Raw genomic sequence first — 26,315 nt, 5'->3', positions numbered from 1 at the left:
CCACTCAGGAAGCTGGATGAGCCAGCAAGAGCTGTGCCACCCAGAGTCTTGCTCCTCAGGCCCGAGAAGAGCTTCGGCCTGTGCGGGATGACTTTGAGGCCAAGAACAAGCAGCTCCTGGATGAGATGCCGCGGTTCTACAACAGCCGACTGGACTACTTCCAGCCCAGCTTTGAGTCCCTGATCCGAGCACAGGTGAGGCCGCTGCCACCCCGCATGATGGCCCAACACTTCTTCCCTCGGGAGGCAGTCGCGGGCTTTGGAGACCCATCTCATGCCAGCCCCGCCCTGCTCCCCACACCGGAAGCGGGGCTCAGTCACTCTCTGCCCCCAGCCCTGCCCCCGAGGGAGGAATGCAGGGCGCCCCCGGTTGTTGGCTGGAATTCCCGTTTCGGTCTCTCCGTTGCTCTTTGGTTAATCCCAACTTTCACATGAGGTCCCTTGTCGTCCAAGAGTTCTTCGCTGAAGTTCTCTCTCTCCATGAGCAGCAAGAGGAAACCAGGCCGCACCTGCAGCGCCTCACCCTGATGGGCAGGTCGCTTGCCTGGCGGGCCCAGGTCAGGGACAGGGGCCACAGGTGAAGGCCTTTTTCCGAGGACCCTGCACCCCCTCCCCTCCCTAGTTAGTCCTTCTCTTTTGGTGGAAGACTAGGGGGTGTCTTGACTTTTAGCAACCCTTGGAGGGGTCCCTAAACCCCGGCGAGAGCCACGCGCAGGGCCCCCACCTGGGCGCCAGGCCGTGGTGCATCTTCCAGCGGAAAGGCAGGCCCGCTCGCGTTGGGCGCGGGTGGACGTGCACCATGGTAGCACCGGGCCCGAGACCCCATGCCTCCTGCTACTCAGGGCTGTAAAGACAACGTGTGGCTCCTGCCCTCCTTCCCCCTCCCCCACGTCCTTCAAGCCCTTGGCAGGGAGTGTTCTCCCCATCTGTAAAAGAGAAAAGGTTGAGGTGCCAAAACCAAGAGGTCTTCTCCACGTGGGAAACACCCCCCGCCTCCCGCCCGCCAGGTGACTGCAGGTGCTCAGCACTCGGCCACCTTCCCCACCAGGTAACAAAGCTGAAGGCTCAACATGTCCCCGTCTGCCTCCAGCCCGCCTCGCCGCTGGGCCTGAGTGTCTGGCGCCCTCCAGTGGGCACTCTCGTTCTTACACAGTCCACAATCACTGATACCCAGGAAAAGCCTGGTTCCTGCCTCCCAGCCTGTGTCTTCAGAGAACACCAAACCCCATGGGAATCATGGGATCCGGACACTTGGGATCAGGACCCCTGAGCAGGATTAATGTTGGATCCGGGACTTGTTAGTGACCGTGTCCTTAGGGGCTCAGGGAAAATGAGGCAGAGAGCTACGTGCATAGGGACGTGGAAGGTTCCCATGCTTGCCCCGAGAGCACAGCCCCTGGAGGTGCGGGCTTCCTTTCAGCAGCTTGGCCTGGGCCGGGGACGGTGTGTTTCAGGAGACCTGTGACTTCCCTGTCCTGTGCCGCTGCTCCCGGACCCGCAGTCACCTGCCCTGCCCCCTCCACCCTGTTGCTCACCGGAGACAGCTCCAGGCTGCCCAGGTTGGGAGCCAGGGATACCCTGTAACCAGGCAGCAGGGTGGCGGAGGGTTGTTTACTGCCTCGTCAGCGCCAGCCTCCCCCTCCAGCGGCTGCTGCTGCCATTAGTCACTGGAGAAGTGAGCATTCCTAGTGACTCAGCCTGCGCAGTGCGGCTCAGGGCAGGGAGCTGGGGCGGGGGGGGGCCATCCCGCTCCCCCCTCCAGCACTAGCCCGGGCCCTGTCCCCTCAGGTGACAACCCTGTTTGGAGACCTTGATTTAGATCCCCCTCAGCCCAGCTGTGCGAGTGTGGAAGACATGGCCTGGCCTTGCCAGTAATGGCACTCCAGGTTGCTAGAGAAGGAGAGTTCCTTCTCCCCAGAGACAACTTGGGGCTGGAGATGGTAACACGTAGGGGTGTTTGAGTGGTGTGGCACACTTTCTTGAAAGTACGTGACTTCATTTGGTTGTGAGGTGGAGACTGAGGCAGAAATGGTCCTTGCCCTCCTCCCCTGGGCCTGCTCAGCTCTCAGCCATCTGAGGGCTGCCCATGGGTCCCCCCCATTCCTCGGCCTGCCCCCGCCTGGTTCCTGTGCGCCTCTCCCAGCCCACCTCTGGTGCCTGTGCAGAGGGAAACGTGGAAGTGAGCCTGGCCTCTGGGCCCTGCTTTCCTGGCTCTGCAGCTAAGGCAGTGATTGGCGGCGGGATGAGCTGGGAAGGGACGGAGGCTAGAACCGTGTCCCCTCTCTCACCTTTACTTCTAAGGCTGGCCCAGGGCTTTGGGAGCTGCTGTGCCCTCTCCCATGGATGAGAGCTTCTCCTAGCTTCTGTAAAGCAGTTAGCCCCTGGTCACAGGGCCTGACTCACTGGCGCCCCCAGGACCCGCCGAGGACCCACCCACACCCCCCAGCCCTTCCCCCTCAGCTGCCTGGAGAGCTCGGAGGCAGAGCACCACCCCCCACCCCCACCCCCGCCTCACCAAGGACCCGTCGCTCCCTCTGCCACCCAGGCAGTGGGCAGTGAATGCTCCTGAAGGACCCGGGGCTGTGGTTGCCACACAGCTCAAGGGGAGGGGCGGTGGTGGAGGGAGAGTGGAGTCGAGACCTGCGCTCCACTTCCCACAGGCTCCGGCCCTCCGCCCACCCACCCGCCGTGCCCCGGGGGGGCTGGTACCCTGGAGCCCCCACCGCCCACCTCCTCCCGTTCCCACCCCAGGTCGTGTACTACTCGGAAATGCACAAGATTTTCGGAGACCTGACCCAGCAGCTTGCCCAGCCCGGCCGTCCTGATGAGCAGCGGGAGCGGGAGAACGAGGCCAGACTGAGCGAGCTCAGAGCCCTCTCCATCGTGGCCGATGACTGAGCCCGGCCCTCGGAAGTCTCTGAAACACCAGTCGGCCTCTCTAGCTTACGCTTCACGAGCTCAGGCTCGGGCATCAGGGAGCAAAGGGGCCTTGCCTGGGAGAAGGATGGGGATACCGGCAGCTCCCACTGCACCACCCCAGCCTTGGGAATGAGTCTGGAACCAGGAGCCCCGAGCAGGCTCTCACCTCCCCACTCGTAGCAAGAACCCACCGACAGGTAAGCAGTGTAGACTGTCTTAGGCCCTAAAGGACCGTCCAAAGTGCATCCTGGCCTAGGGCCAGAGCCTGGGCTCTTGTCTGCTCCCTTGAAGTCTTAGCCTGGCTTGCACGGTTGGGATCACTTCTACCTCCAAAAGGGCCACCCTGGGGAGTCACCCACCCTTGCTGCCTTTTCACCTCAGACTCGCCTGTTCTGGGAGAGGCCTCGACACTGCCCTGGGCAATGTGAAAGCCACGGTCTCCCAGCCGCAACAGGCCCCTCACCCCAGCCTCTCGGCAAGACAGCGGCCGGCTCTGCCCACTTCTAGACTTTGGGTCAACCGCGGGGCAGAGCCCCAAGTCTTGCAGCTTCCCTAGGAAGCTGGGACTCAACGCATGTCAACAGCCTACCCCACAAAATGTCACAGACCGAGTCACAGGCCTCAGAGCAACAACAGTGGGTTTATGTCTTACCTCATTATTTGGGATTTTATTTTTCCAAGTAAAAAGTTTTCAATAAAATGTCCGTGTATTGTTGTGCCGTAACTAAAGAGAGGAGGGGAGGAGCCACCCCAAGTCTTTCCCAGACCCCGCGGCAGCCCCCCTCCTGGGCAGCAGAGCCCAGAGCTGCACCCCTCCACCCTCCGGAGGTGACACCTGCATCGAGCAGAGGCTGCGCTGAGGGTTGGGAGGAGGGCGGAGCACAGGCAGACCTAGAAGAGGAGCGAGGGGAGAGTTACGGAGGACACTTAGTTTGTTTTGACTTTGGTTTATTTAAAAAACAAAAAGCCAAAAAAAACCAAAACAGAACACTTTATATACAAAGTCAAACTGAAACCACGGATTATGGAAAGAGGCGAGACTTATGGGGAACAGGGAAAAGGCTGGGCCAGAGCCAATACCACATTCTGAACATGGGGAGCCAGGGAAAAGAGGTGCTGGTTTCTTCTGGCAAGTCTGGGGTGGCTGGAACAGTGTTCACTGCCAAACACTGCCCAGCGCTAAACGCTCGCTAGCACTGACTGACTGTTCCTGCGATGGCCACGGGAGACCCTTCCCCCCAGAACCTGCTCCTGAAACCTGGCAGGATTTGTGCCATCCGGAGGAAGGGGCTCTTACCCCCAGCCAGCTTCCGCGTCTGTTTCTTCAGTTTATTGGCATCAGACCTTACAACAGACTCAAAAAGCCTTTTCCTCCCGTCTTATTCTAAACTGGAAGAGGACAGGAGAAAGCACAAGACGAAAGGGCCCCAGGAGGAATCCCAAGGTAGAGGGCAAAATGACATTCGAGGGGTGCAGAAGATGTTGGATTTAGTTGCAAGTGGAACCGGCTTCCTCACTCATCCGTCCCACACGGCACAGACAGACCCCACCCTGACGGCCTGAGCTCCTCTACAGAGGCCGAGCACAGGGGTCAGCCACCCCTGCCTATGGCTCCCAGGTCCTGCTCCAGCTTCTTTCTAGAACCAGAAGGGCTCTAACTTCAGCAGGCTCCATCGCTGACCTCACAGGATGGCAGCTCCTGCACCAGGCCCTCAGTTGCTAGGTGCTGGCTCCTCCTTCTCTACCCAGCTGTCTGCCTGTTTGAAACAGATGTCACGAGAATCGGACTCAGAGGAAGGGCCGAGATCCGAGGACTACTGAGCACTTCCTCCTGGGAGACTCCAGGGTGCCAGCTGCTGACTGATCGATTCCATAAGAAACTAGCGCATGGAGGCGGAAGCAAGGCACACCTGGGCCCGGCCCCGTGCCGGCTGCCCTGACCCAGCCTCCCCGCCCGGCGGCCGGCTCTCCCAGGAGGCTCACCTTTTCAACCATCCGCTGCACCTCAAGCTGCAGGGGAGTCAGGCGCCTTCGGAACTCCTGTAGCAGCCGCTGAAGCTGGTGCTTCTGTCGCTCCGCCGTCCGGGCCGTCTCCTCAGCCTCAGCCAGCCGGGTTCTCAGCTCCTGCATCTCTGCGGCCAGCGTCTTATTCGTCACTTCAGTGGCTGAGAAGCGGTTATGGCTCTCCTCTGGCGGGGGAAGACAGGAAAGACTGCCAAGCTAAGGAGGGGAGTGTAGGGCCAGAGGGCTGGAGGCTGAGGGGCGGGCGTCCCGCTCGGCTCCTTGCGTCTGCGCCCGGCTGCAACAGGTCCCCGCGCCGCCAGCCACTCACCCAGCTTCAGCTCCAGTGTGTGAATCTTGTTCTCCAGGTAGAGCCGCCCGCTGTCCTGCTGCTCCGCACGCTGCAGCAGGTTCCCCACGTTGATGAGGCTGCCGTTGTGGGACACCAGGCCCTTGTGCTCCACAGGGGCAGCGCCCGGCTTGGCACTCTTCCCAGGAGGAGGTAGCAGGTCCAGGTTTCCTAGAAGGGCCGTGAAAAGACTCAGAGACGGTCCCGGGAGAAAGCAGCCTGCTCCGCTGTCCCCAGAAGGCCGCAGAGCACAGTACGCACCGAAGAGCACCTCCTCAGGGAGCCCCCCGTCCGGGCCCTCCGGGCGGCTGTACTGAAGGCTCCGATACTGGCAGATGTTCTGGGCCACCACCCTGCTGACCAGCTGTTTGGCCTGTAGGAAGCACACACCCAAGATGCCCACGGATGAGAAGGTGCAAGTCCCCCCACAATGGCGTGCAAGAACCTAGAACCACAGCATCCCGAGCCGCGCATGCACACGAGGATGTCGGGCGAGGCATCTCAGAGAGGCCTAGGGCGGGGCATGAGAAGGCACCTGCTCTGCGCTGAGCCGGAGCCCAAGGGTAAGCAGGATCCTCTCCAAGTCTCGCCGATGCAAGTAGCCACACCAGTTGGCATCAAAGAAGACAAAAGCAAGAAGACAGTCCAGAGGGAGCACAGGAGAGGGGTCCAGCTCCTTGGGCTAAAAGAGAAACAAGGAAGAACAGGATTTACAAACAGGTCCCTTGATGCTCAATCACCCAGGACGAAGCCCTTATAAAATCAAGCCGCTTGATATTTAAAATGGATAACCAACAAGGACCTACTGTATATAGCACAGGGAACTCTGCTCAATGTTATGCGGCAGCCTGGATGGGAGGGGAGTTTGGGGGAGAATGGATACATGTACATGTATGGCTGAGTCTCTTTGCTGTGCACCTGAAACTGCCACAACATTGTTAATTGGCTATACTCCAACATAAAAAGAAAAGTTTAAAAAACACAAAAAGAATCTAGCAGCTTGGCTGACACACTCACACCTTCCAGTTAGAGACCTGACCCTGGGCCAGGCAAGTCCCTTGGCCTGTAACCAAAGGCGTCTTTGGGGCATTTTCACCCCAGGGGCTGTCACACAGAGGAATCTTGGGTGCTCCCAGGTCAGACAGCTCGCTTAGATCCGCCCTGATGGAGATACCGAAGTGCTCGCCTGGATCCTACGAGCATGCCATCCCATAAGCCAGGAACCACCTTTCGTCCTTCGTCTATCAGAAGATGCCAGAGGTCATTTAGGAAAAGCACCCCTTTCCCAGGAGTGAGTCAGAGGCCTTGCTAAGCTTTCCTATCACTGAGACCCAGAGAGGCACAGAGGTCTCACCATGTCCTGAAGGGATGAGAACTCCATCTCTGACTGATTCGAGGCAACCGACCGGACCTCGGAATCCTCCAGCTTGGCTCCTGCTACAGAAAGCCAGAGATGAACTTGGAGCTGGGAGCACACAGGCCCGGACTGGCTCCACACACAGCCAGGACGGGAGCCACAGAGCCAGGAAGCCGCCACCCGGGCAGGCGCCAGACATACCGAACTCCTCCTCCCCATCGTCCCTCAGGAGCAGCAGTTCGGGGTCCAGGGCCATCTCGCAGAGGTCCTCGGACACCTCGCCCCGGGGTTTCTCTTCTTCCTCTCCCCCAGAAGATGGGGGTTTGGGCAAAAGCCCGTCTTCCTTCTAGGAGAAGCAGACCAAGATGATGAGAGGAACTGCCCCTGTGACTACCAACAATAACAACGGTTAACATCTGTGCGTCAGCCGCGTTCAGGCACCGCGCCGAAGGCACATACACAACGTCTCATTTAACACACTTCGTTACATGGGGGTCACAGAGCAGACCAGGGCGAGTTCCAGATACCTGGGATTTTCCTCAAGAGTCAATCTCAGTCCCGTAAAAAATTTGTTTACTTGACAGTATTTAGGCAAGAAGAAGACCCATGTGCTTTAGAAATGTTTAAGAAAATGCAGTGTTCTAGTTAACCGTCAGGTAATCGAAACACCTGTACCCATCAAAGCATTCCTATTAATGGAGACTTCCATGCTGCCGTGTCAACCACGCTTCCCTTCACTGCTCCAGGCCCGCCTCCCTTCTCCCAGGTACACCAACCACCTCCGGGCTGTGTGGCCACGTGGGAGAGTTAGGCGCCCCGCACCTGAGTCACACCAGGGTCACAGAGCGCGTGTGCGCAGTGAGCGAGGGGTGATGAGAGGAGAGCCCTAAAGCACTCTGAGCAGCGCTGGTGCCACGCAGCGCCCCAGTTGTGTTCAGCATTACCATGTGCAGCCCCAGTGCCCGTGCACGGGGTCAGAGGTACTCACCGGCGGGGCATCTGACTCGGCAGCTGTGCCCTCACTCTGTACCTCATCCTTGGACTCCTTGGACTCCTCCTTGACCGCTTCTTCCTCCTTGGCCGCCTCCTCCTTCTCAGGTTCAGGTGCGGCCACGACCTTTTCAGGAAGGCTCAGCAGCATCTTATAAATCCTATAGCCAAAATCCCTCTGCAGCATCTCCAGAAACAGCTCAGCCAACACCATCACCTGGTGGAAGAGGCAACAACGGGTCACGAGCATCAAAAAATGGGGTATTCCAAACCCCACCATCCTATACGCCCTGCCCCACAGGCCCCAGACTCCTACACCTACCTCAAAAGAGATCCTTTCTTTTGGCCTCCGGTCCTCCACGATACTATGGATGGACAGGTTTACACAGCTGGGGCGTGCCATGACAGCAGGTTCTAGAGGGGGTGGAGGGGCCTCTGGGAGATCGGTGTCCATTTCCTGCTGTGCAGTGACCTCCGGATTCTCTGCATTCTGTTTAGAGGTGTCTGCTGCCTGCTCTGATACATCAGCTGCCTGTTCTGTAGGCTCTGTTTCCTGTGACGAAAAGTCAAGAGCTATGACCATCTGGGTCCAGGGGTTAGGGCCCAGGGCCTCTACTTTCCCCACGTGTTCGTAAGGCTCAGCCTTACCACTGGCACCTCCTGGGGCGGGGGAGCTGCCTCTGCAGCTTTCTGCTGGCACAGGGCCTCCCACTCTTCCAAAGTAGGCATGATGGTCCAGATGTCCGGCAGGTACACCACCACGGTCTGGAGCCGCCTCGGGGGTCCCAGCTGCAGGTACTGAAACTCGGCAAAGCGCCACCTGCTCACAGCAGAAGGAAAAATGCAGAACTGACCCATGACATTTGTGAGGGCTTCAGTTTCCAATCAGCATTTAATGAGCACATACTGTGTGCCAAATTCTGACAGTACAGAAATAAAATATAGACCAAGTCTTCAAGAAATGGTTAGTCAGTGGGGAGAGACAAGTAAGCAGACAATTACTATCCGAGGTGCCATGGCAACAAGAAGGAGCACGGAATGTGGCTGTGGGGCCACACCTGACGAGCCTTGGAGGGTCAGCTGGCCTTCAACACACTTACACACCCCTCGCCGTGCTCACGACCACTGCGAGGGCTGGAGGGAGGGGGTGACGAGCAGGGACTAGGGAACAGACGGGAACTAACAGGTCAGAAAGGCCCAGCAGAAGCCTGGCTCCCTGCCGGGTCTCGCCACTCACTGGGCAGCCACAGACAACAGCTCGGGCAGCCACTCACCACTTGGTGCAGGCACTCAAGTCGATGCCGGTCTGGGCTTGCGCGCAGCGGATGGCAGTGCGGACGAGCACCTGCGGGTCGCCCTTGGGGTCGAGGCCATCCAGAGAAGGAGACCACTCGCCCCCCACCAACACTACCTCCTCTTCTTTCTGGCCCAGCAAAAACTGCAAAAAGAGATCAGGGGTAAGAAACGAAAAACCAATCATGTGGGTCTCCCACAGGGAGGCAACCTGCCACCAGTGGGGAACAAAGGGTCCGCCACACTGGGGGCGGGAGGGGTATCTCTACCCATGAATGTGAACCCCATATAATTCTGATAAGAAAGAACATCTCTCAGCCATGCTGTCCTCCCGGTAAAACGACTGGTATCTCAGCCCCGAAACCCCGCTTCTATGAGTTCCTGAGCAGGAGCAGAGCTGACAGGAACTGAACATCATCAGTGAGTGAGTCTTGCCTCCTGGGCTCCAGCTCTTACTTTAATTTGCTTCAGAGGATGTTCTGGCGTCTCCCTTGGCTCAGTCATATCATCCACGAAGAGCATGCAACAACGATACAATTCCTCCAACCCCGGGGAAGAGAGCAGCAGTACCTGGTAGGGACAGCATAAAGGAGACACTCGAGAGCTTTCTCAGCCTCCAACAACGGGATAAAGAGGCAGGACCCCAGCCAACTCACCTTGGAACTGTAAGCAGGGTCACTGTCTGTGGACGTGGGCTCAGCACCAGCGTCTGGAGCTGGCTCCTTCTCAGAAGATGCCTGGATGCGGCTTGGATGATGGAGGGAAAAGGGCTGGCTCAGAGGGAAGGCCGACAGCCAGCTCAGGTGCACAGCCAGAAAATCTGCGGGAACCAGCAGGGTGCGGTAGCGGCGCTGGAGTTCTAAGAAGTCACAGGTGGAGCTATGGGAAGAAAGCAAGGGAGTCCAGATGGAGCCAAGACTAAATTATTTTTAAAAATGGAACCATAAAAGACCTGAAAGAAAAAGGGAGCAGATTATTTTATAATCTGAGAAAAGAAGAGCTTTCTAAGTAAGACACTTCTGAAAAGATAAAAATGGATCAGACTTGACCATTAAAATGTCACAACCTCTAGTGGCAAAATAAAGTCAATCTGGGGAAGGAAAACAAAAGACATCTGCAATATGTGAAAGAGAAAAGGGTCACTGTCTTAATATAAAAGGAACCCACAAGTCACTAACAAAGTTCACAAGTCTAAGAGAAAACTGGAAAAACGGACAGCAACAGATAACTTAGAAAAAGAAATGAGACTTAGGAGCTCATGAAAACATGCTCAATCTCACTCATAATTAAATTCAAATCAGGGTATCACTTTTCACCTATCAGACTGACAAAGATCACAAAGCTGGATAACAGTGTTGGCAAAGGCTGGGGGTGCAAGAACCTCACACCTCGTGTGAGAACGTAAACCGATACCGCCTCTGTGAGCGGCCTGGCAATACCTGTCAAGGCTGACAGACCTGTGAGCCAGCTACTCCATTTCTAGGAATTGAGCGCAATAAAATGCTCGCACCTGTCCACGCAGATGTATAGAGAAGGATGTTTATTATTACAACAATGTTTAGGATAATTAAAGACTAAAAATGGAGAACTGGTTAAATAAATTCTGGTCCATTCATTTAGTAGAATGCTGTGCAGTTGCTAAAAAGAATGAGATCAGTCTAATAAACTTTAACGTAGAATAAATTCCAAGACAAGTGAAAAAGCAAAGTACTGAACGGTATGTACAATAGGTTTCCAGTTGTGTTTTAGGAAAAAAACCACAGCTGTGTGTGTGTGGCTAATTGTTAGCGGTCATGTTCTGACCACATGAGGAGGCTCTACATTCACCCCTCCAGTGGTGATGATGTGGGGACCAGTATCTCATCAGATTAACCTTGGGAGGCAGGTGGGTCAGCATGGAGAAAAACAAGCCCTGCCTGGGCCTGGAGAGAGGAAGCGGTGACAGGGGAAGAACAGTGGCAGCCCTCCTTCCCTGCCATCTTGAGGAGGTGGTGCCAGGAGGCTGCCCTCACCTCAGCTCGGACTTAGGTGGACTTGGCTCTGGGGCCTTATCTCTAATACAGCAGCTGGAGCCCTGCATCTCCCCTGCTAGATGGAATCTGGAATTGCTCATCTACCTCTCAGTCAGTGAGTTTCTACGTGTGCGGAGTAAGCTTGTGGGCCAGTGTCCTCATACATGCTGTAGCACTTAAAAAATAATTTAGAGCTTCCCTGGGAAACCAGTCCCATGGTTCCTATGACCCCCAGTTTCTACCTGACTTACAACTGGTATTGGGCACCTGGATGTTGATTGATAAGCCTTGATTATAGCCTGGCCTAACAATTTCTGGTGATCAAATCATAAAGTTCTATCAAGGGCACCCATGTCAGTGGTGCTATGCTGGTCAGAACTTGAGATTTTGAAGTAAAAAATCTGTCACATTAAAAAACAAAAGTGAAACAAAAAGGTCATGAGCGCACGCACGCACGCGCGCGCACACACACATACACTCACTCACTCTTACTCCCAGACTATATCTCACTTACACAAGAAACTGTTACCAGCTACAAGTCTCAGCCCCCACCCCAGCCTCACCACTCACCTGTCCACAGTGTAGGGAGTGAGATGGACTCGGTAAGGAGGCAGGTCATGCCTTGGTTTCTTAGCACCCCAAGGCTCTCCACCAGCCCGCTGTTTGCGTTTCTTGGAGTCATAGTCATCGCTGGAGGTTGATCCATTACCAGAAGGAAGAGACCACACTGTTACATATAGATTCAGTACATACTGGCCTAAAAAGAACTGGAAACCATCTGAATCCCCAACTTTAAAAATAAAGAAGCCATGCTAACAGTCATATAAGAGTGCTACAAAAGACATTAAGATATTTAAATGCTTTTAATAACACAGAAAACCATTCATGTTAAACAAAAAGAATTATATGGAACACTATATATACAATAGTGCCTCAAATGTGCCAAAAAAAGCTTTAAAAAGAAATATTAATGGTGGATACCTCTGACAGATAAAGGTGATGAATAATTTTCTTATATTTAATATAATTTTTTGAAATGAGAAGAAGAATTTAACTGATTTTTTTTTTACTAAGATATATATACATATGGCACCATGCTACGGGTTCTGTCAAGTTTCACTAAAAGAGACAGTTCTGGGGCTTCCCTGGTGGCCCAGTGGCTGAGAGTCCGCCTGCCGATGCAGGGGACACGGGTTAGTGCCCCGGTCTGGGAAGATCCCACATGCCGGGGAACGGCTGGGCCCGTGCGCCATGGCCGCTGAGTCTGCGCGTCCAGAGCCTGTGCTCCGCAACGGGAGAGGCCACAACAGTGAGAGGCCCGCGTACCGCAAAAAAAAAAAAAAAAAAGACAGTTCTGGTAAAAACCCTTAACACTACACATTAGAGTCATAAAAATACTGAAACCCTTCGATCCAGTAATTTCACTCTTAAAAATTTATCCCAAGGAAGTTAATTCAGAAGAAGAAAAAAGGTTATATATAGTAGAAGAAATTCAAGCCGAGTAAGAAAACCACATGTGGCACTTCCCTGGTGGCACCGTGGTTAAGAACCCGCCTGCCAATGCAGGGGACACGGCTTCGAGCCCTGGTCCGGGAAGATCCCACATGCCGCGGAGCAACTAAGCCCGTCTGCCACAACTACTGAGCCTGCGCTCTAGAGCCCGCGTGCCACAACTACTGAAGCCCCTGTGCCTAGAGCCCGTGCTCTGCAACACGAGAAGCCACCACAATGAGAAGTCCACGCACCGCAATGAGGAGTAGACCCCGCTCACCGCAACTAGAGAAAGCTCGCGCGCAGCAACAAAGACCCAACACAGCCAAAAATAAAATAAATAAATGTATAAAAAAAAAAAGAAAACCATGTGTGTATCTAGCAATCCTGAATTTTCATAGTAAATAAGTACAGTAATCATACAGCCATTAAAACAATTATGAGGATTACAGTGCAATATGGAACAGATGTTCGATAAGAACGTATAAAAAAATCTGAACTCAAAGATTTAAATTATAAAAAGTATGCATATATATAGACAAAGACTAGAAAAGAACATGGGGGGAAAAAGTAGCAGAAAGTAAATTTGCTTTTCAAAATTATTTTCTAAAGGTCTTTAAGAATGGTTACCTTGGGGATGGGGGGGAAGATAAGGGTAAGAGATTAAGAGGTACAAACTACTATATACAAAATAAATAAGATACAAAGGTGTAATGCACAGCACAGGGAACATAGCCAACATTTTATAACTTTAAATGGAGTACAACTGCTATGTTGTACACCTGGAACTAATACAATGTTGTAAATCAACTATACTTTAATTTAAAAGTTTTTAAATGGCTACCTTTAAAGGAAAAGAGGGAATGATATATTTTTATAGTATTTTTAACTTTATATAATAGCATGCACTACTTTATACATTTTTGTAATAAATCACTTATTATAGTATCACTATGTTATGGGGGCAATAAAAAAAATAATAGAAGAGAAAAAACCTTTAGACCATCATAAAATGCCAGACTGATAAGGGGAAAAAACCCCCATGTCTCACAAGAGAAATAAAATCAATTGTCAATTCTTCGTGCTGAGGTAATGCCAAGTTGATTATATTTACCAGAAGGTGTCTACTCTTTCCCTTTAGACCTGCCTGGGTTGTTTCCCTAGTCATTACACCCCTGAGTAACAAACTTGATTATATTTAACACAAAGTTTTTCTTCTTTTCTCATATTTCTGCCTGGGTAATTTCCTTGTTCATAGCATCTCCCTCCAAAAGCTGCCTTCTAATCTTGCCCTTGTGGGATGTCAGTGCTTCTGTGTCTCTAACAGAAGAACTGTTGCAAAGTCATTTTAACAACTCTCTTCAGCTCACCCATGACTGAAGTGAACTCTTCAGTAAATGCTGTCAACCTCAAGTTAAAGTGGATGTTCCACTGAATTCTGTAAACTCAGCAAGCAGTTTTCTCCCCTTACCGTGTATTGCCAGGAACAGGTTATAAGGAATGACCAGTGGAAGCCATCTCCGTAACCTCAGCAGGATACTGAGATGGTATATCCAGCTGGATAGCCCTGTCCAAAAACCGCAGTAGTCCAGCATTAGCAATCCAAAGGAGACACTGTTTCCTGCCTCCCAAAACCTGAAGTTCAAAATAAAACCTGGTTTCCAGTCAAACGCTAACATGGGTGACTCCATTATAAATTGTTGTTCCCCCTCAGGGTGACCTCATTCCTACTGCCCCCTTTGCAGAATGAGTCTGCAAATTCTCTCTACTGACTGATGGTAATATCTCCCTCCCAATGGTCATGTCTCCTTTCTCGAGAAGCCATGACACTGAAGCATTATGGCCAAAGTAACAGAACATAGGTCTTGCACGGGGCTTGGCATGTCCAGGACAATCAAATGCAACTGGCTATACAGAAAGGCTGAATGTGAACCTAAAGCAGGAAGTCAATAGCAGCCACTGATTTCCACCCAGGCTACATTATCCCCGAGGGCACCTGCTGTGATTTTGAATGAAGCCTTTAATAAACTCATGGAATGTAAGAGGTGGAAAGTCCTTGTAAATTTTGAAGACCAAGAAGATGGGTGTATGCAAGACGTATACCAGTAACTTGAGAATGAAAGTGTTTCAAGCAGAGACACTGTGGAAAACAATCCTACACAATCAAAGCTTTCCCGCCTCCTTAGTGTTCACGTGACCTATCCCGAGGGAACAAACAGTAGCTTCAGCACAGAGCCTAGCTACATCACTTTGCCTAAACTTTTTCTCTGAGGAACTCCATGCTCCTTTTACATGTTCTCAGTGGACCGCATTCTCAGCCCTTACCGTGTAATAATCTACTGGCCTCTGGGATAGGGGGCTGTTTCCTTCTCAGAACAGTTCTTATTTCAGACGAGAACCAGAACATGAGAACACCTTCTAGAGTGATGGAAATGTTCTATATCTTAATAGGGGTGAGAGTTACACAGAATTTTCCATTTGTCAAAACTGTCCATCTAAGATTTGTGCACATCAACCTAAATAAATTCTACCTTAAAAAAAAAAATCAAGTACAAGGCAGGGAGCAGATGACAAAGAATGGCAGATACTGATACTTGTTTAAGCTGGGTGATGGGTATGTGAAGGTTCATCATCCTTTTTTACTTACTATGCTTATACTTGAAATTTTTCATAATAAAATTTAAAATGAAGACGGACAGAACTAGAACAAGTCTTCAAAGCAAACTAGTCTAGAGCGTAAGCCCTAGGGATATAAACAAAAGCTTTTAGGGAGAGAGTAAGGCAGGATGAGGAACATGTGAGCCAGAGAGAACAGGAAGTACGCTCCTCCTGGCAGCCCCCAACGCTCACAGATGATACAGGATGGCCTGGGATGCCCCAAAGGCCCAAATCCACCATGCCTGCTCCACAAAAGGCCGTGTCTGCATATCCATGGCACAGACCTGGATTTCTGGGCAGAGTGCAACACACACAGTCTACCACACCACTGAACTGTACAGTGTATTTAAAGAAACACATTTTAGACTAAGAATTAAATTATGCACTGGAGGAAACTAAAAGACAAAACAAATGCACAAACATAAAAAAACCAGAAACAGACTCACAGGTATAGAGAACACACTGGTGGTCACTAGAGGGGAGGAGGTTGGGGGGAATGGGCAAAATAGGTGAGAAGGTATTAAGAGGTACAAACTTCCAGTTACAAAACAAGTCATGGGGATGTAACATACAGCACAGAGGATACACTCAATGATATAGTAATAGCTTTGTATGGTGACAGATGGTAACTACCTATTGCGGTGATCACCTCGTAATATATAAAAATAGCCAATCTACTGGTATAATATTGTAAACTATGCTTCAATTTTAAAAATACACTGCAGAGTTACTTTTTTTGGACAATTACTATTTTCTTGATAGTTTTGATTCTTGGTGGCTCAATCTTATGCACAAGAAATAAAAAGGAAAATTATATTATTAAAAAATTCAACGTGATACTATGAAAAATGAATTACACCAAATCCCTACTTGCTGAACCAGCTTATGAAGTTCCGATATTTGTATATACATCTCAATGTATCAGCCTATTTCAGGGTAAAGGGACTAGGATCTAGCTGTTGAAAGAGAATGTTAGTGTCAACAGGTGGCCAAAAAAAAAAAGGTACATTGTCTTAGAGGCAAATAAAATAAAACACCTTTCCTTTCTTGCTTGACCATCCTCTTACCTTCGGCCCGGATCCAATCGTCCATGAGGGCCCCGAGCAGGAAATCTGTTCAGGTGGCTCAGATGAAGCGTATGGGATGTTTGGAAGAGACTCAGAGCTGCAGAAAGGAAATGGCTGGTGACTCAAAACCCCCTAAATATTTGCCCAACTTTCCTGTACCTTTCTTCCAGTGCATGAAATACCCACATCTATTCTGAGAGCAGCAACCTAACAGTTACAAGTCCATTCATCCCAAGTACCCCATAAAGCCACACGCCCAATATCCATGCCACTGGTACTCACGCTTCTGAGGAAAGAGTGGGGGAATCCGGTGAGGCTGGAAGATCAGCTGGGGCTGAGCTCCCAGAATCCCTTGCTTCTGGCCCAGGGCTGCCACATGTAGAAGGGGAGGTGCTGGGGACTTCAGTAGGGGCTGCAAGACAGTAACCAGGAAATTCAGGGCATCCCATAGCTGACCTGCTCACTACCTTGGAAAGATGCAGCCCCAACCCCTTGACCAAAGTAAGGTTCCCTCCCACGCCTTTCCAATAAACATGCCAAGGAGAGATGAATACCTGGTTGGAGAGCGTTTGCACCTTGACAGCATTCCAGGGCACTGCCTGGCCTGGGTTGTATGCAGCCTTCACCAGCACCTTCTCACCCAGCTGGGGCAGCCGGCCCTTCACCACACTGCCAGCACACAAGCCAGGAGACCCAGTCAGGAAAGAAACCCTGGCCAAGCCACCCTGACTGTCCCTATGAGGCCCTTGCCATCAAGATTTCTCACACCTTGCATAACAACAGCAAAGCAATGGCATTATAGGGGACCCACCAGCATGGTGACAGAACTGAGTCCAATAAGCATTTCCAGAAGGGGATCAGCCTCAAGCCTACCTTAGCTGAAAAAAGACCTCTTCATCCACCACCCCAAAGTAGTCATGCAAACTGGTAACAATGCCAGTGAAGACCCGCTGCTTCTCTCCACCCTGTAAGAGAAGAGTGCAGTTTAAAGGTAACAGGGAGCATCTGTCCATGCTCTGCCATTAGCATCTCATCTTCATCCACCCCGCCCCACCCTCAGCTCAATCAGAGTACTGCACGGATTCCCATGGAAGGAAGCATACATATAGAAGGAAGCATATGTACAGTGGACACAATCAATCTACTGGGGGGAGTCATGCTGATTCTTGGGTCATAAGCTTCTTCTAAGATTTCCAGTTCTTTAATTCCAAGAAGCACCCTAGAGATCTCCCTAGAGCCAGAACCTAGGACTCCCCAGTCACAGATGTCTAGTCGCCTCTGGACTGGCCAAGGACAGGAGTGTCAGGAAGGATGAACACTGTGATGTAAGAATGAAAGCATCGGGCAACCATGCATGCTGGGGTAGTCCCGAGTGCCGAAACTCACTAGATAGGATGCCCAACCTACCTGAAGGTGCCTGGCATTTTGGGACAGGTCTGTGGCCACAGGAGGAGTGAGCAAACCAGGAGGAGGACCCAAAAGAGATGTTGAAGCTGCGCCTATTGGAACACAGAAGCAATCCAGAAACTGCACCTACCATCTTAAGCACTAGTCCAGCTAGAGGAAACGGTAAACCCAAAGAGCAAAGTGGATCCAAGCATGTCCCACACAGGGTTTCGCCGACAACTACTGTGGTCATGCTTTTTCCTAAGAAAAGTCAGCAGCAAATTGCACTCCACCAGGGAAACCCCAAAAGCCACATTTTGAAAGACTAACTCCAAAACACACACTTCCCAGTACTAGGCCAGGTAGAGATAAAGGTGTTCACCTGAGAAGTTGCGTCCCCCTGGTAGTGGGTTGATCCGCTGGCGCTTAAACTGGGACATTGGGAATGCTGTCCTCTTTCAGAGTCTTGGGGAAAAACCTTCAATCAGAAAAGAAATAAATTAACAGCCCATAGGGAAATTTTCCATCTACCCCAAAAAAGGAACTAAGGATCTTAAGGAAAATGGAGAGATGGATACTGAGAAGGAAAGGAGGAGACGGATGGCGAGAATATGAAAAGGAGCAGGAAATGGAGAAATTACAATGTTCCAGTCAGCCCTCACAATAATCTAGTGATGGGTGATACTGTTATGTTCTTTCAACGAAAAGGAAACTGAAGCTCGGAGGGACTGAGACTTGCCCGAGGCCACATAACCAGGTAGGTACAAAACTAGGACTCACACCCAGATCTCCCGACAACTTAGAGCTCCTCTCACTATGCCACGCCACCCTCAGATGGTTGGGGAGAGTGGAGGGTTGGAAAGAGCCCCGATGACATTCATTCATTCAATGCATCCGCCAAAGAGTTCCACGCAAGGCCCGGAAAAATGGAGGAGGCTGCTGCCGGAGAGGAGATGGTGTGGGCCCTCTCCCCGGAAGCCCGGCCCGTTGTTCCCCGGACGGGCGGGTGGGAAGACAGCTCCGTGGCCCGGCCGAACGCGAATCCGGCTGCGCGCCCGCCCTCTTGATCCCGCGCTCCCCGGCCCTCGGCTCCCGCCTCATCAGCCGCCGGCGCCGAGTCTCCCGGGGCGGGCCGCGGCCAGGCCACCGTGGGAGGACGAAGGCGCGCGGCTTCTCCTCCTCCCGCCCGCCCCCAGGGCCGAGACCGTTGCCAGGGAGACGGAACTTGCAGGCCGAAGGGGGGCTCGGCCCGTTCCGCGCCCGGATCATCTTCGAGGCCCGGCCCTCGCAGCCCCTCGGCCAGGGGAGGGGCGAAGAGGCAGAGGGGCGGCGGAAGGCCCCGCAACCCACCTGCGGGCCAGGGCCGCGACACCGGGGGGACAAAGACACCCGGAACCACCACAGCCGCTGCTGCTGCCGCCACCGGAAACGCCTCTCCGGAAGCGCGACCACTGGTCGGAAGCTGCCTCTCTCCCGGATATGGTCCCTCCCTCCTATCCACTGACCTGTCCCTTCCCCCACCCCGGCCTGCCATCCCGCTCCAACTGTGGAGCGGAAGTGCGCTTTCCCCGATCGGATGCGCGTTAGGAAGCCGCGCCTCAGTGGTGTCCTCTCTTACGTGTCCCATTCGAAAAGCAGGCTTCGGAGAATTGGTTCCTGGCCCCAAGACTGCTGGAGCTGGAGTCCCAAACATAAGGGAGCACCTATGCCTCATTCTGGCAGATCCCAAGACCGCAGCAGCAAGAGAACCAGCTGACTGGAGGAGGAGGATGCATGATCAGTGGCCATTTCCAGAAGACATCCCTGTGTCTGATTCAACCATCCCTAGCCCTACCCTTCTGTTGGCAGCACACCCCTCCCCACACACCTCCTGCGTACCTGCAGGAGACTAAACTTTCCCCCTTTCTCAATTAACAAAGAGCTAGGAACCTAATAGGCCATATAGTAGGATAAACCTCCACAATATTTAGGTATACATATATAAAGAGTTCTCACAATCATTTCCTTTAGTCCTCACATCAACCCTTGGGGGATAAGGAGGTCAGGAATTAGTGTCCTAATTCTCAGCTATGAAACCTGAGAGACTTCAATGAAATGACTTGCTCAAAGTCTTGCCGCTAATCACTGGCCATTTTAGTCCCCATTAGCAATCCCAGTTCCCCCTTACCCTCTGACCTTCCCATCACCCTCCAGTCTAGCCTCCCTGCAACACCCTTTCCTATTCATTTAACATTCACCAAGCATTTTGAGACAGTTTAATCTCACTTTACCCTCAAAACAAGCTTGTGAGGTAGGTAGGACAGGCATCATTATACCATTTGGGAGATTAAGTGGGAAGCTATGGCTCAGAAAAGTTAAGGGATTTTTGTCAAGGTCTAAAAGCTAGTATGGGCCTCTGGTTTCAGCTGTGACGTGGAAAGGCTAGTAAGGAGTAAAGCAGCTGAGAATAGACCTTGAAGATTACTCTGCTGTTCCCCATGTTGTCCTTGACTCCCATCCCTGGTGCAGTCTTCAGGCAAGATTCAATGCAGAGGCAGCCAAGAGAGCACCCTTCTCTGTCCTGGGGCTGCCCGTGCAAGTATGAGTAGGAAGGGAGGACTCCAGATCAGTAACTGTCCGCTCAGGAGTGAAGGTCAAGTCCATCGTTCTGCAGTTACCTCACCCTGAAGACTGACTCTTTGAGTGCATGATTCCAGAGAGATGGTTGGATCCAGCCAGTTCACAACACTGACAGTCCCACAGTCCCCAGCGACACGCTGGGCCCCGACAGATCGCCACACCAAACACACTCCACGGACGCCAGATGAATCAGTAAGTTCACATTGCCTAAGCCCAGGGATTTCTGGCAACCAGGGAGGAGCCCGAGAGCTGCTGCACCTTGGGGCCTCTCAGGGACCCAGGGTTCCTTGGCTGCTCAGAGGAGAAAGACTCAGCCCTTGCCTCAGAGAGAAAACTGAGGCTCAACAGCTTTTCCTGGCAGTGCCCAGAAGCAGCAACAGGGCAGAGGGCGAGGAAGAAGACTTCACTGCACTCCCCCCAGCTGGGGTTACATCCCTGCACCAGGAAGTCTCAGCATACAGTAAGGTTTTTTGCTCGTTGCTTCTTAACCACTAATGATGGCATAAAGGTCTTCTGGAGGGTTTGGCCTGGAGGCCTTTCAGGGAGGTCCCTTGATGCAATCCTGTGGAGAAAGAAAGGAGGCACTAGGCTAGGAGGAAGAAACAAAGGTAAGGATGGTCCCAGAGTTGACCAAGCATTGTGGGAGGCCTGGGGATATTAAATGACAGGGATAATCCCCCATTGACCACCCTGAAGGCGCCAGAATTATTCAGTATAGACCCCTACCCCCCAACCCCCAGCATCCACCGTGGCATCCCGTGTGCCCTACCTTGCTTTCCTGGGGAAACCCAGGGAGGTGACCTAAGTTTCAGCTTTGAGGGGTGAGGGCTTGCTGGGCTTATATGAGGACTTCCCATCTTTTGGTCCTGGCTCTGCCACTGACTCACCGTGTGGCCTCGGGAAAATGACTTCCGTCCCCAGCCCAGTCCTCAGCCTCCTCATCCTTAAACGGGGTGCTTTAACCACTTTCTGTTTTTTCCAGCACCCTCTCCAAGACTACGTCTCTCAAATTTTGCAGGGACGAAGATAACAACTGGCAGCACAATCTTGGCATCCTAGCTCATCAGCCTCCTCCCTCTGCCCTGGGCTGGGCCACAGGACTCACCTGGGGGCAGAGCCATCAGGAGGGGCAGCGGCTTCAGCAGGTCGGGGGCTTCTCCACCGGATCCGGTTGAGCAGGACCTTGACCTTGTTCCAGTGGGAGAGATCCCGCTGAGCAGAGGGTGAGAGGGTTACCCAGGGCCCCTCCCCAAAACGTACCCCTGACCAAACTCCCAGAGATAGCTGTCAGCACAGCCAGGACAGATCACCTGTCCCCAACAGGAATCCTCTCGTTTTCTAGCACACATCCCAACCACCCCCGACCTCCGCCGCATCCTGTCACCTGCCCCCACGTACATCCCTCACCTACCCTGTGCCCCTGGGAGGATGGAAAGGTGTGAGCTGGCTCTGCCAGGGCCTCTGACAGCCTGGAAGGGCTGGCGCTGGGCACCCCTACCTTTGGGGGTGAAGCTGTGCTTGCTCCTTCGGAAAGAGAATCCAGTTACCCAAGGCCAGGAACAGGAAGGCACTCATCAAGCCCAGAGCTCAGGGGGTCTGCCTATGGGGACCTGGGCAGGCAAGATACAGACAGAGACACAACTGCGCCTCACCTGTCTCCTCTGTCTGGCTGAGCCGCTCCCACCGCCCGTGTACCTCACTGCCCGGGGCGTGAGAGGGTGGAGGTGAAGGCGCCAGGGCCGGCTCCTCCTCTTTAGGATCCTGTGCACAGGAGAGACGGGCTTTCAGGGCCTGGCTAGAGGGCTGAGGCTGTTCTGAAGGGAGTCCTGGTTCCAGGGGTCCCCCCCATCCTCTGCATTCCCCACTCACCTGCCTGCCCGCTGGCCCGACTGCCCACAGCTCACTCACCCCAGGGGCCCTCTGAGTCTGCAGCTGCAGGCAGAGCTGCTGCAGCCTCGCCATCTGCTCCAGTACCAGGCACAGGTGTTCCAGGTAGCGAAGACCCTGCCCTGGGAGGCAGGCCCAGGCTTCAGGCCCCAAGCCCCCCACCTGTGGGACGTAGTGAGGTAGGGGAGAATTCTGAACTCAACCAGACTCGCACCCTAAGGGGCCAGCAGATGGGGGCAGGATGAGTGGGAGGAGGGACGCACACCCGGCTGGCCTCCCAGTGCCCAGCCAGGCAAAGTGCCGGGCAGGCCCCGGACCTGCCCACCTCCACACAGCTGGAGGCGGGGTGAGGCAAGACGTTCTCACACAACACATCAATGAGGCGTAAGAGAGAAGAAGTTGGGGGGCGGAGGCATCTCCATCCCACGCCTGAGAGTCGGCACTCACCACTTCTGCTTCTTCCAGCCCTGCCTCTAGGTCACTCTCTGCCTTGGTGGCCTCCTGTCCTCCTGCTCCAAAAAGGGGCATTTCATACTCAGGGTTGCGTGGCGGCTTTGGGGAGCGGTAATGTGACAAGCTGGCAGAGGCAGTCGGGAGCTGGCGGGACCGCTCCAGCACCTGCTCCAGCTTACGGCTGGCTAGAAGCCGGCTTAGGCGGGCAGGAGGCTCCGTGGCACCCAGGGCCAGGGGCTCAGCGTTCTGCATGGGCTCAGAGTTCAGAGAGTCTTGAGAAAGGCCCGGGGAGGTGGCTAGGGACCTGTCCCCAATCGCCATCTCCACTCCTGAGTCCTGGGAGGCCAGTTTGAGAAGCGGCACCTGCCTCCCAGGTGCTCTCAGCCGGCCATGCCCCTTGCAGGAGTCTGCCGACCACCCTGGAGCGGCATCCGGGATCCGTCTGTAGGTGCTGGTGACTCCAGGCACTACACAACCACGTGCCAGGTCCTCGCCAGCCCCATCTGCAAGGAGAATCAGTCATCAGGCTGGGCAGGCTGCCCCAACACCCCCGGCATTCCTGGCAGCTGGCGACATTCCCTGAGGAGGAGTGTCCTGGGCCAGAGGTGACAGGAGGAGACTGGTTGGCCACAGCCCCGCCCAGATCTCTCTCCAACCCTGGCTGGGAGATGTTAGAATGGGGTTCCCTTTACAAAAGTAATTGTTAGTGATATCCGCCTTGGAGGGGTGAGCACTTTTTCTTCCAGGGAGCCCTCGTGCTCCAGCCCCTGAGCTTGGCCTAAGACCTCTGAGCCATAACTGGGGAGTGGTAGCCTCTTCAAGTGCTCCCCATGGGGAAGTATGACTGTGCCCTAGCCTCAGGGAGAGGGGGAAGGGCGCAAAGAGGGAAGCCTGGGCCCAAACTGGCATCAGGATGCAAAAGGAAGTCCATCCTGGAATTCCTGGGGGGAGATGGGTAGTAAAAATAACAATCGCTATGACCATTTTGGACTTTTGTTCTTTTAAGTGAGAAACAGAAGGTTTTGGAGAGTTGAAAAGGAAAAACTTAAACGGAAGAAAGAGAACCAGGCGGGCAGGAGGAGGAACAGCGTGATCACCCATTCACTGTCCTCTCCTACAGCTCTCCTGGCCTGTGCCAGGCTCTCCTGAGATCTGGGTGCCCCGATTGTAAGGATGCAGAAACGGAGGCTGGAGACGATGGAGGGCCGCCTTCGTCTCCCTGCCCGCCACGCGGGAGAGCTGGAACGGGATGCCAAACCAGGCCCCTCTGGGCAAGGAAGTCGACCAGGAAGTCCACCCCTGCGCGGCTCCTTTGGAAAGGGGTCCGCCGCCGCGGAGAGAGCTTTTCGCAACTGCGGGCTGGGGCAGGGGCCGGTCAGAGGAGGATCCAGACCGGGAATTAGAGGGAAGTGGACTCGGAGGAAATGGGATGGAGGTGGCGGTCGTTTTAACGCCAGAAGCCAGAGGGTCTCCAACGGGCAAGGCGCGATCCCCCGGCCCTTCCTAAGGGAAGCGGCGAGGAGGGCGCAGCGAGGTCGGGCGGGCTGCGCCGGGTGGGGCGGGGAGCGCAGACAGGGGCCCGGGCACGGGAGTCGGCTCTAGGCCAAAGGTCCCGGCCGGCCCCGGGGTGGGTGACTCACCCCGGCCGCCCAGCGGCTCCACGGCGAAGACGCGCCGCCGGCCCAGCATGGCCCCAATCCCGGCCCCGACACGGCGCCCCGGCCGTGGCCGCTGCAGCCGGACGGAGCGATCCCGGCCGGCGTCCCCGCGCTGCTGTCGGGTGCGCGTCCGGACCTGGCTTGGCGAGGCCCCCGGACACTCCCAGCGGGGATGGGGGAGGGACGGCGGGAGGGGTGCGCAGGTGTGCGGGCGCTCGGAGAGGGGCCGCGGGGGCGGGACCTGGCCCCACCCCCCCGCCCCCAGGGCCGGCGGGGCGCGGGCCCCGATCTGCCGTCCTTCGGGCCCCGGGCGGCCCCGCACTGCCGACCCCGGACGAGGAGCGGGGAGCCCTGCCCGGAGACGCCGTCTGGTTCGTGGCGCGGGGTCACCCCGCCCTCGGTTTCCAAGCGGGGTCTGTCTTCCTGCCGCCGAAATGAACCCGGGCGGGGATGGGGGGCGGCGGCGACCGGACGCGAGCGCGGAAGGAAATGGAGCCGCACGTGCCGGCGGAGGGAGGAGAGCGGACCTGGACACCGGCGTACCCGCGCTCCCAGCTGTGTGCCTTGGGGCAAGTCACTCAGCCACTCAGAAACCTGGCGCGATCAAAGGGGGAAGTGACTCCCGGCACAGGAAGATCCTTTCCAACAACTGCAGAGCGCCTTGGGTTCTGGGCTAGATCTGAACCCCCTCCTCGTCCCACATCTCTTCCTCACCCGGGTACCCTAAAGCTGGGGGCTGGCGCGGGGGGAGGGGGCTTCAGGATCCGGGGAAGCGAAACAGGGGGGACAGGAGGGCAAGCCTGAGGTGCTGGAAGTGTAAATGCTCTCCCGTCCCCGCCCCCGAACTCTTTGGGTCCGTGGGATTCCACCCCCCCAACCACCCTGAAAGGGGGCCGGCAGCCCAGGCAGACACTGACGGTGAGACAGCCTGGTGACCAGATGGGATGGTGGGCTCTAAGGAAACCTCAGCCTCCTGAGGAAGGCGACCACCAGGCTGGAAAACTCCCAGCGGGACCTAAATTCCCTGGAGGGAGATAAGGGAGCTGGCGGACGTGCAAACTTGCACCTGAGCCTCTGGGGGAGGGGGCCGGAGCTGGAGCTGGAGGCGTTGGGAGCAAGTGGTTATTAACTGGGAGGGAGAAGACAGTCTGCCCACCTCCAGCTCCCTCCTTCCCTTCTGCCAGCACCCTACGCAGGAGCCGTCAGCAATCAGAGTCACGAACTACAACATTCTAACTTCTGGGAAACAGGCCTACAGCTAAGCCCGGGGAAGAATGAGAGCCTCTCTTAACACCTTGATTTTTCAGGCCAACCTCTTTCCTGCTAGCTGCGGGTTCTCTGGGTTGCCGCCTCCCAACCCTATCCTCCTGGAAAGCACTGCCCCCCCACCTTCCTCTTTCCCAGGTACAGAGAGGGAGACCTGGGCCTGGGGGGAGCTGCTTTACCCAAGTCCAACAGTCCGTGAAGATCCCACGCCAGGCCTCCCTGGGGAGGAGAGGAGGAGGGCTGGCCATCAGGTGGCTTCCTCCCTCCAAAGTCAGAGGATGGGGAGGTAAAGTGAGGGACCCTTTGCCAGATCTTGTCCTGAATTTGGAGAATGTAGGGCCAGATTCCAAGCAGTCTCCGTGGTGACTCTGGGGCAGGAATGCATCTGGAGCAGGAAGCCCAGCCAGCAGGAATGCAGTGTCTCAGCACAAGGCTCTGTGTGGGCTCAAACCACACACAGAACGAACACACACACACACACACACACACACACACACACACACACACACACACACACACACACACACACACACACACACACACACACACACACACACACACACACACACACGGCACACTCCCCTCCAGGCCATTCTCCCCTCTCCATGCAGTTATGCCACAATCTTCAGGGCAGCTGGGATCCCTCGCAGTTGAGGGCCAACATGTTGCCTTCCCCTCTGCCTTCTGCTGCCCTGACTGTGGCAGCCCCAGGCCCGGAGCTGGGCCAGGCCTTCACCGCCCGGAGGGCTGTTTCTCCTTCACCCCACCTTCTACCAGAGGAGAATCATCTCCCTTTGAGTGATGCTTCAAGGAGTGGGAGGGGCGGCACAGCCACCCCCTCGCTGCCCAGCTGAGGGCTGAGCAGCTACCATGAGTTCCTGAGACACATGGTAGCCCAGCAGAGTCATCC

At 54.4% G+C, this 26,315-nt stretch overlaps 3 protein-coding genes across 17 annotated transcripts in view; 1 reads left to right on the top strand and 2 right to left on the bottom strand.

Annotated features, from left to right (window-relative positions):
• The window catches only part of BIN3 (bridging integrator 3), a 53,596-nt gene extending 40,561 nt beyond the window's left edge, over positions 1 to 13,035 (top strand). The window contains exons 8-9 of one of the 2 annotated variants that reach the window (XM_030832637.2): positions 60 to 194; positions 2,751 to 13,035. In XM_030832637.2, coding sequence (XP_030688497.1) covers positions 60 to 194; positions 2,751 to 2,897 — 282 coding nt within the window. In that variant the 3' untranslated portion in view covers positions 2,898 to 13,035. The other variant, XM_060301261.2, reaches the window with a different exon arrangement.
• On the bottom strand, positions 3,850 to 19,051 carry CCAR2 (cell cycle and apoptosis regulator 2). 4 transcript variants are annotated; one of them, XM_030832612.3, is made up of 21 exons: positions 18,873 to 19,048; positions 17,905 to 18,000; positions 17,544 to 17,635; positions 17,010 to 17,101; positions 16,691 to 16,805; positions 16,419 to 16,548; positions 16,137 to 16,233; positions 11,491 to 11,610; positions 9,565 to 9,787; positions 9,365 to 9,478; positions 8,890 to 9,053; positions 8,264 to 8,435; positions 7,938 to 8,168; positions 7,614 to 7,832; positions 6,827 to 6,971; positions 6,623 to 6,702; positions 5,804 to 5,950; positions 5,530 to 5,641; positions 5,251 to 5,439; positions 4,902 to 5,107; positions 3,850 to 4,675 (listed from the first exon to the last, which is right to left on the bottom strand). In XM_030832612.3, exons 2-21 carry the CDS (start codon positions 17,960 to 17,962, stop codon positions 4,631 to 4,633), a joined length of 2,751 nt encoding a protein of 916 aa, XP_030688472.1. In that variant the 5' UTR covers positions 17,963 to 18,000; positions 18,873 to 19,048; the 3' UTR covers positions 3,850 to 4,630. The 4 variants fall into 4 exon arrangements, with proteins under 4 accessions (XP_030688472.1, XP_030688470.1, XP_030688469.1 ...); XM_030832610.3 differs by having other exon boundaries at positions 6,623 to 6,705; positions 18,873 to 19,047; XM_030832609.2 differs by having other exon boundaries at positions 5,251 to 5,641; positions 18,873 to 19,051.
• A 736-nt stretch (positions 19,052 to 19,787) lies between these two features.
• On the bottom strand, positions 19,788 to 24,664 carry C6H8orf58 (chromosome 6 C8orf58 homolog). Of its 11 annotated transcripts, none has more exons than XM_030832629.2 (7): positions 24,122 to 24,664; positions 22,476 to 22,984; positions 22,011 to 22,190; positions 21,794 to 21,902; positions 21,553 to 21,665; positions 21,247 to 21,353; positions 19,788 to 20,703 (listed from the first exon to the last, which is right to left on the bottom strand). In XM_030832629.2, exons 1-7 carry the CDS (start codon positions 24,168 to 24,170, stop codon positions 20,592 to 20,594), a joined length of 1,179 nt encoding a protein of 392 aa, XP_030688489.1. In that variant the 5' UTR covers positions 24,171 to 24,664; the 3' UTR covers positions 19,788 to 20,591. The 11 variants fall into 11 exon arrangements, with proteins under 11 accessions (XP_030688489.1, XP_030688491.1, XP_030688492.1 ...); XM_030832631.2 differs by having other exon boundaries at positions 22,050 to 22,190; XM_030832632.2 differs by having other exon boundaries at positions 21,247 to 21,329; positions 22,050 to 22,190.
• Between the last annotated feature and the right edge of the window lie 1,651 nt (positions 24,665 to 26,315).

The sequence above is a fragment of the Globicephala melas genome, chromosome 6, assembly GCF_963455315.2.
Source record: "Globicephala melas chromosome 6, mGloMel1.2, whole genome shotgun sequence".
In the NCBI taxonomy this organism is placed as follows: domain Eukaryota; kingdom Metazoa; phylum Chordata; class Mammalia; order Artiodactyla; family Delphinidae; genus Globicephala; species Globicephala melas.
This window is presented reverse-complemented; position numbering and strand designations above follow the sequence as displayed.

What these genes read in the sequence shown, in the direction of transcription:
- CCAR2 (XM_030832609.2), bottom strand. Translation starts at nt 17,962, where the DNA reads ATGTCCCAGTTTAAGCGCCAGCGGATCAACCCACTACCAGGGGGACGC. An exon ending in CGATTGGATCCGGGCCGAAG is followed by an intron (nt 11,611 to 16,136) that starts GTAAGAGGATGG and finishes ATCAACCTCCAG; the next exon opens with CGATGACTATGACTCCAAGA. An exon ending in CGATGGGGAGGAGGAGTTCG is followed by an intron (nt 6,703 to 6,826) that starts GTATGTCTGGCG and finishes TTTCTGTAGCAG; the next exon opens with GAGCCAAGCTGGAGGATTCC.
- C6H8orf58 (XM_030832625.2), bottom strand. Translation starts at nt 24,170, where the DNA reads ATGCTGGGCCGGCGGCGCGTCTTCGCCGTGGAGCCGCTGGGCGGCCGG. An exon ending in GGCTGGAAGAAGCAGAAGTG is followed by an intron (nt 22,191 to 22,475) that starts GTGAGTGCCGAC and finishes TACGTCCCACAG; the next exon opens with GTGGGGGGCTTGGGGCCTGA. An exon ending in CATCCTCCCAGGGGCACAGG is followed by an intron (nt 21,354 to 21,552) that starts GTAGGTGAGGGA and finishes CCCTCTGCTCAG; the next exon opens with CGGGATCTCTCCCACTGGAA.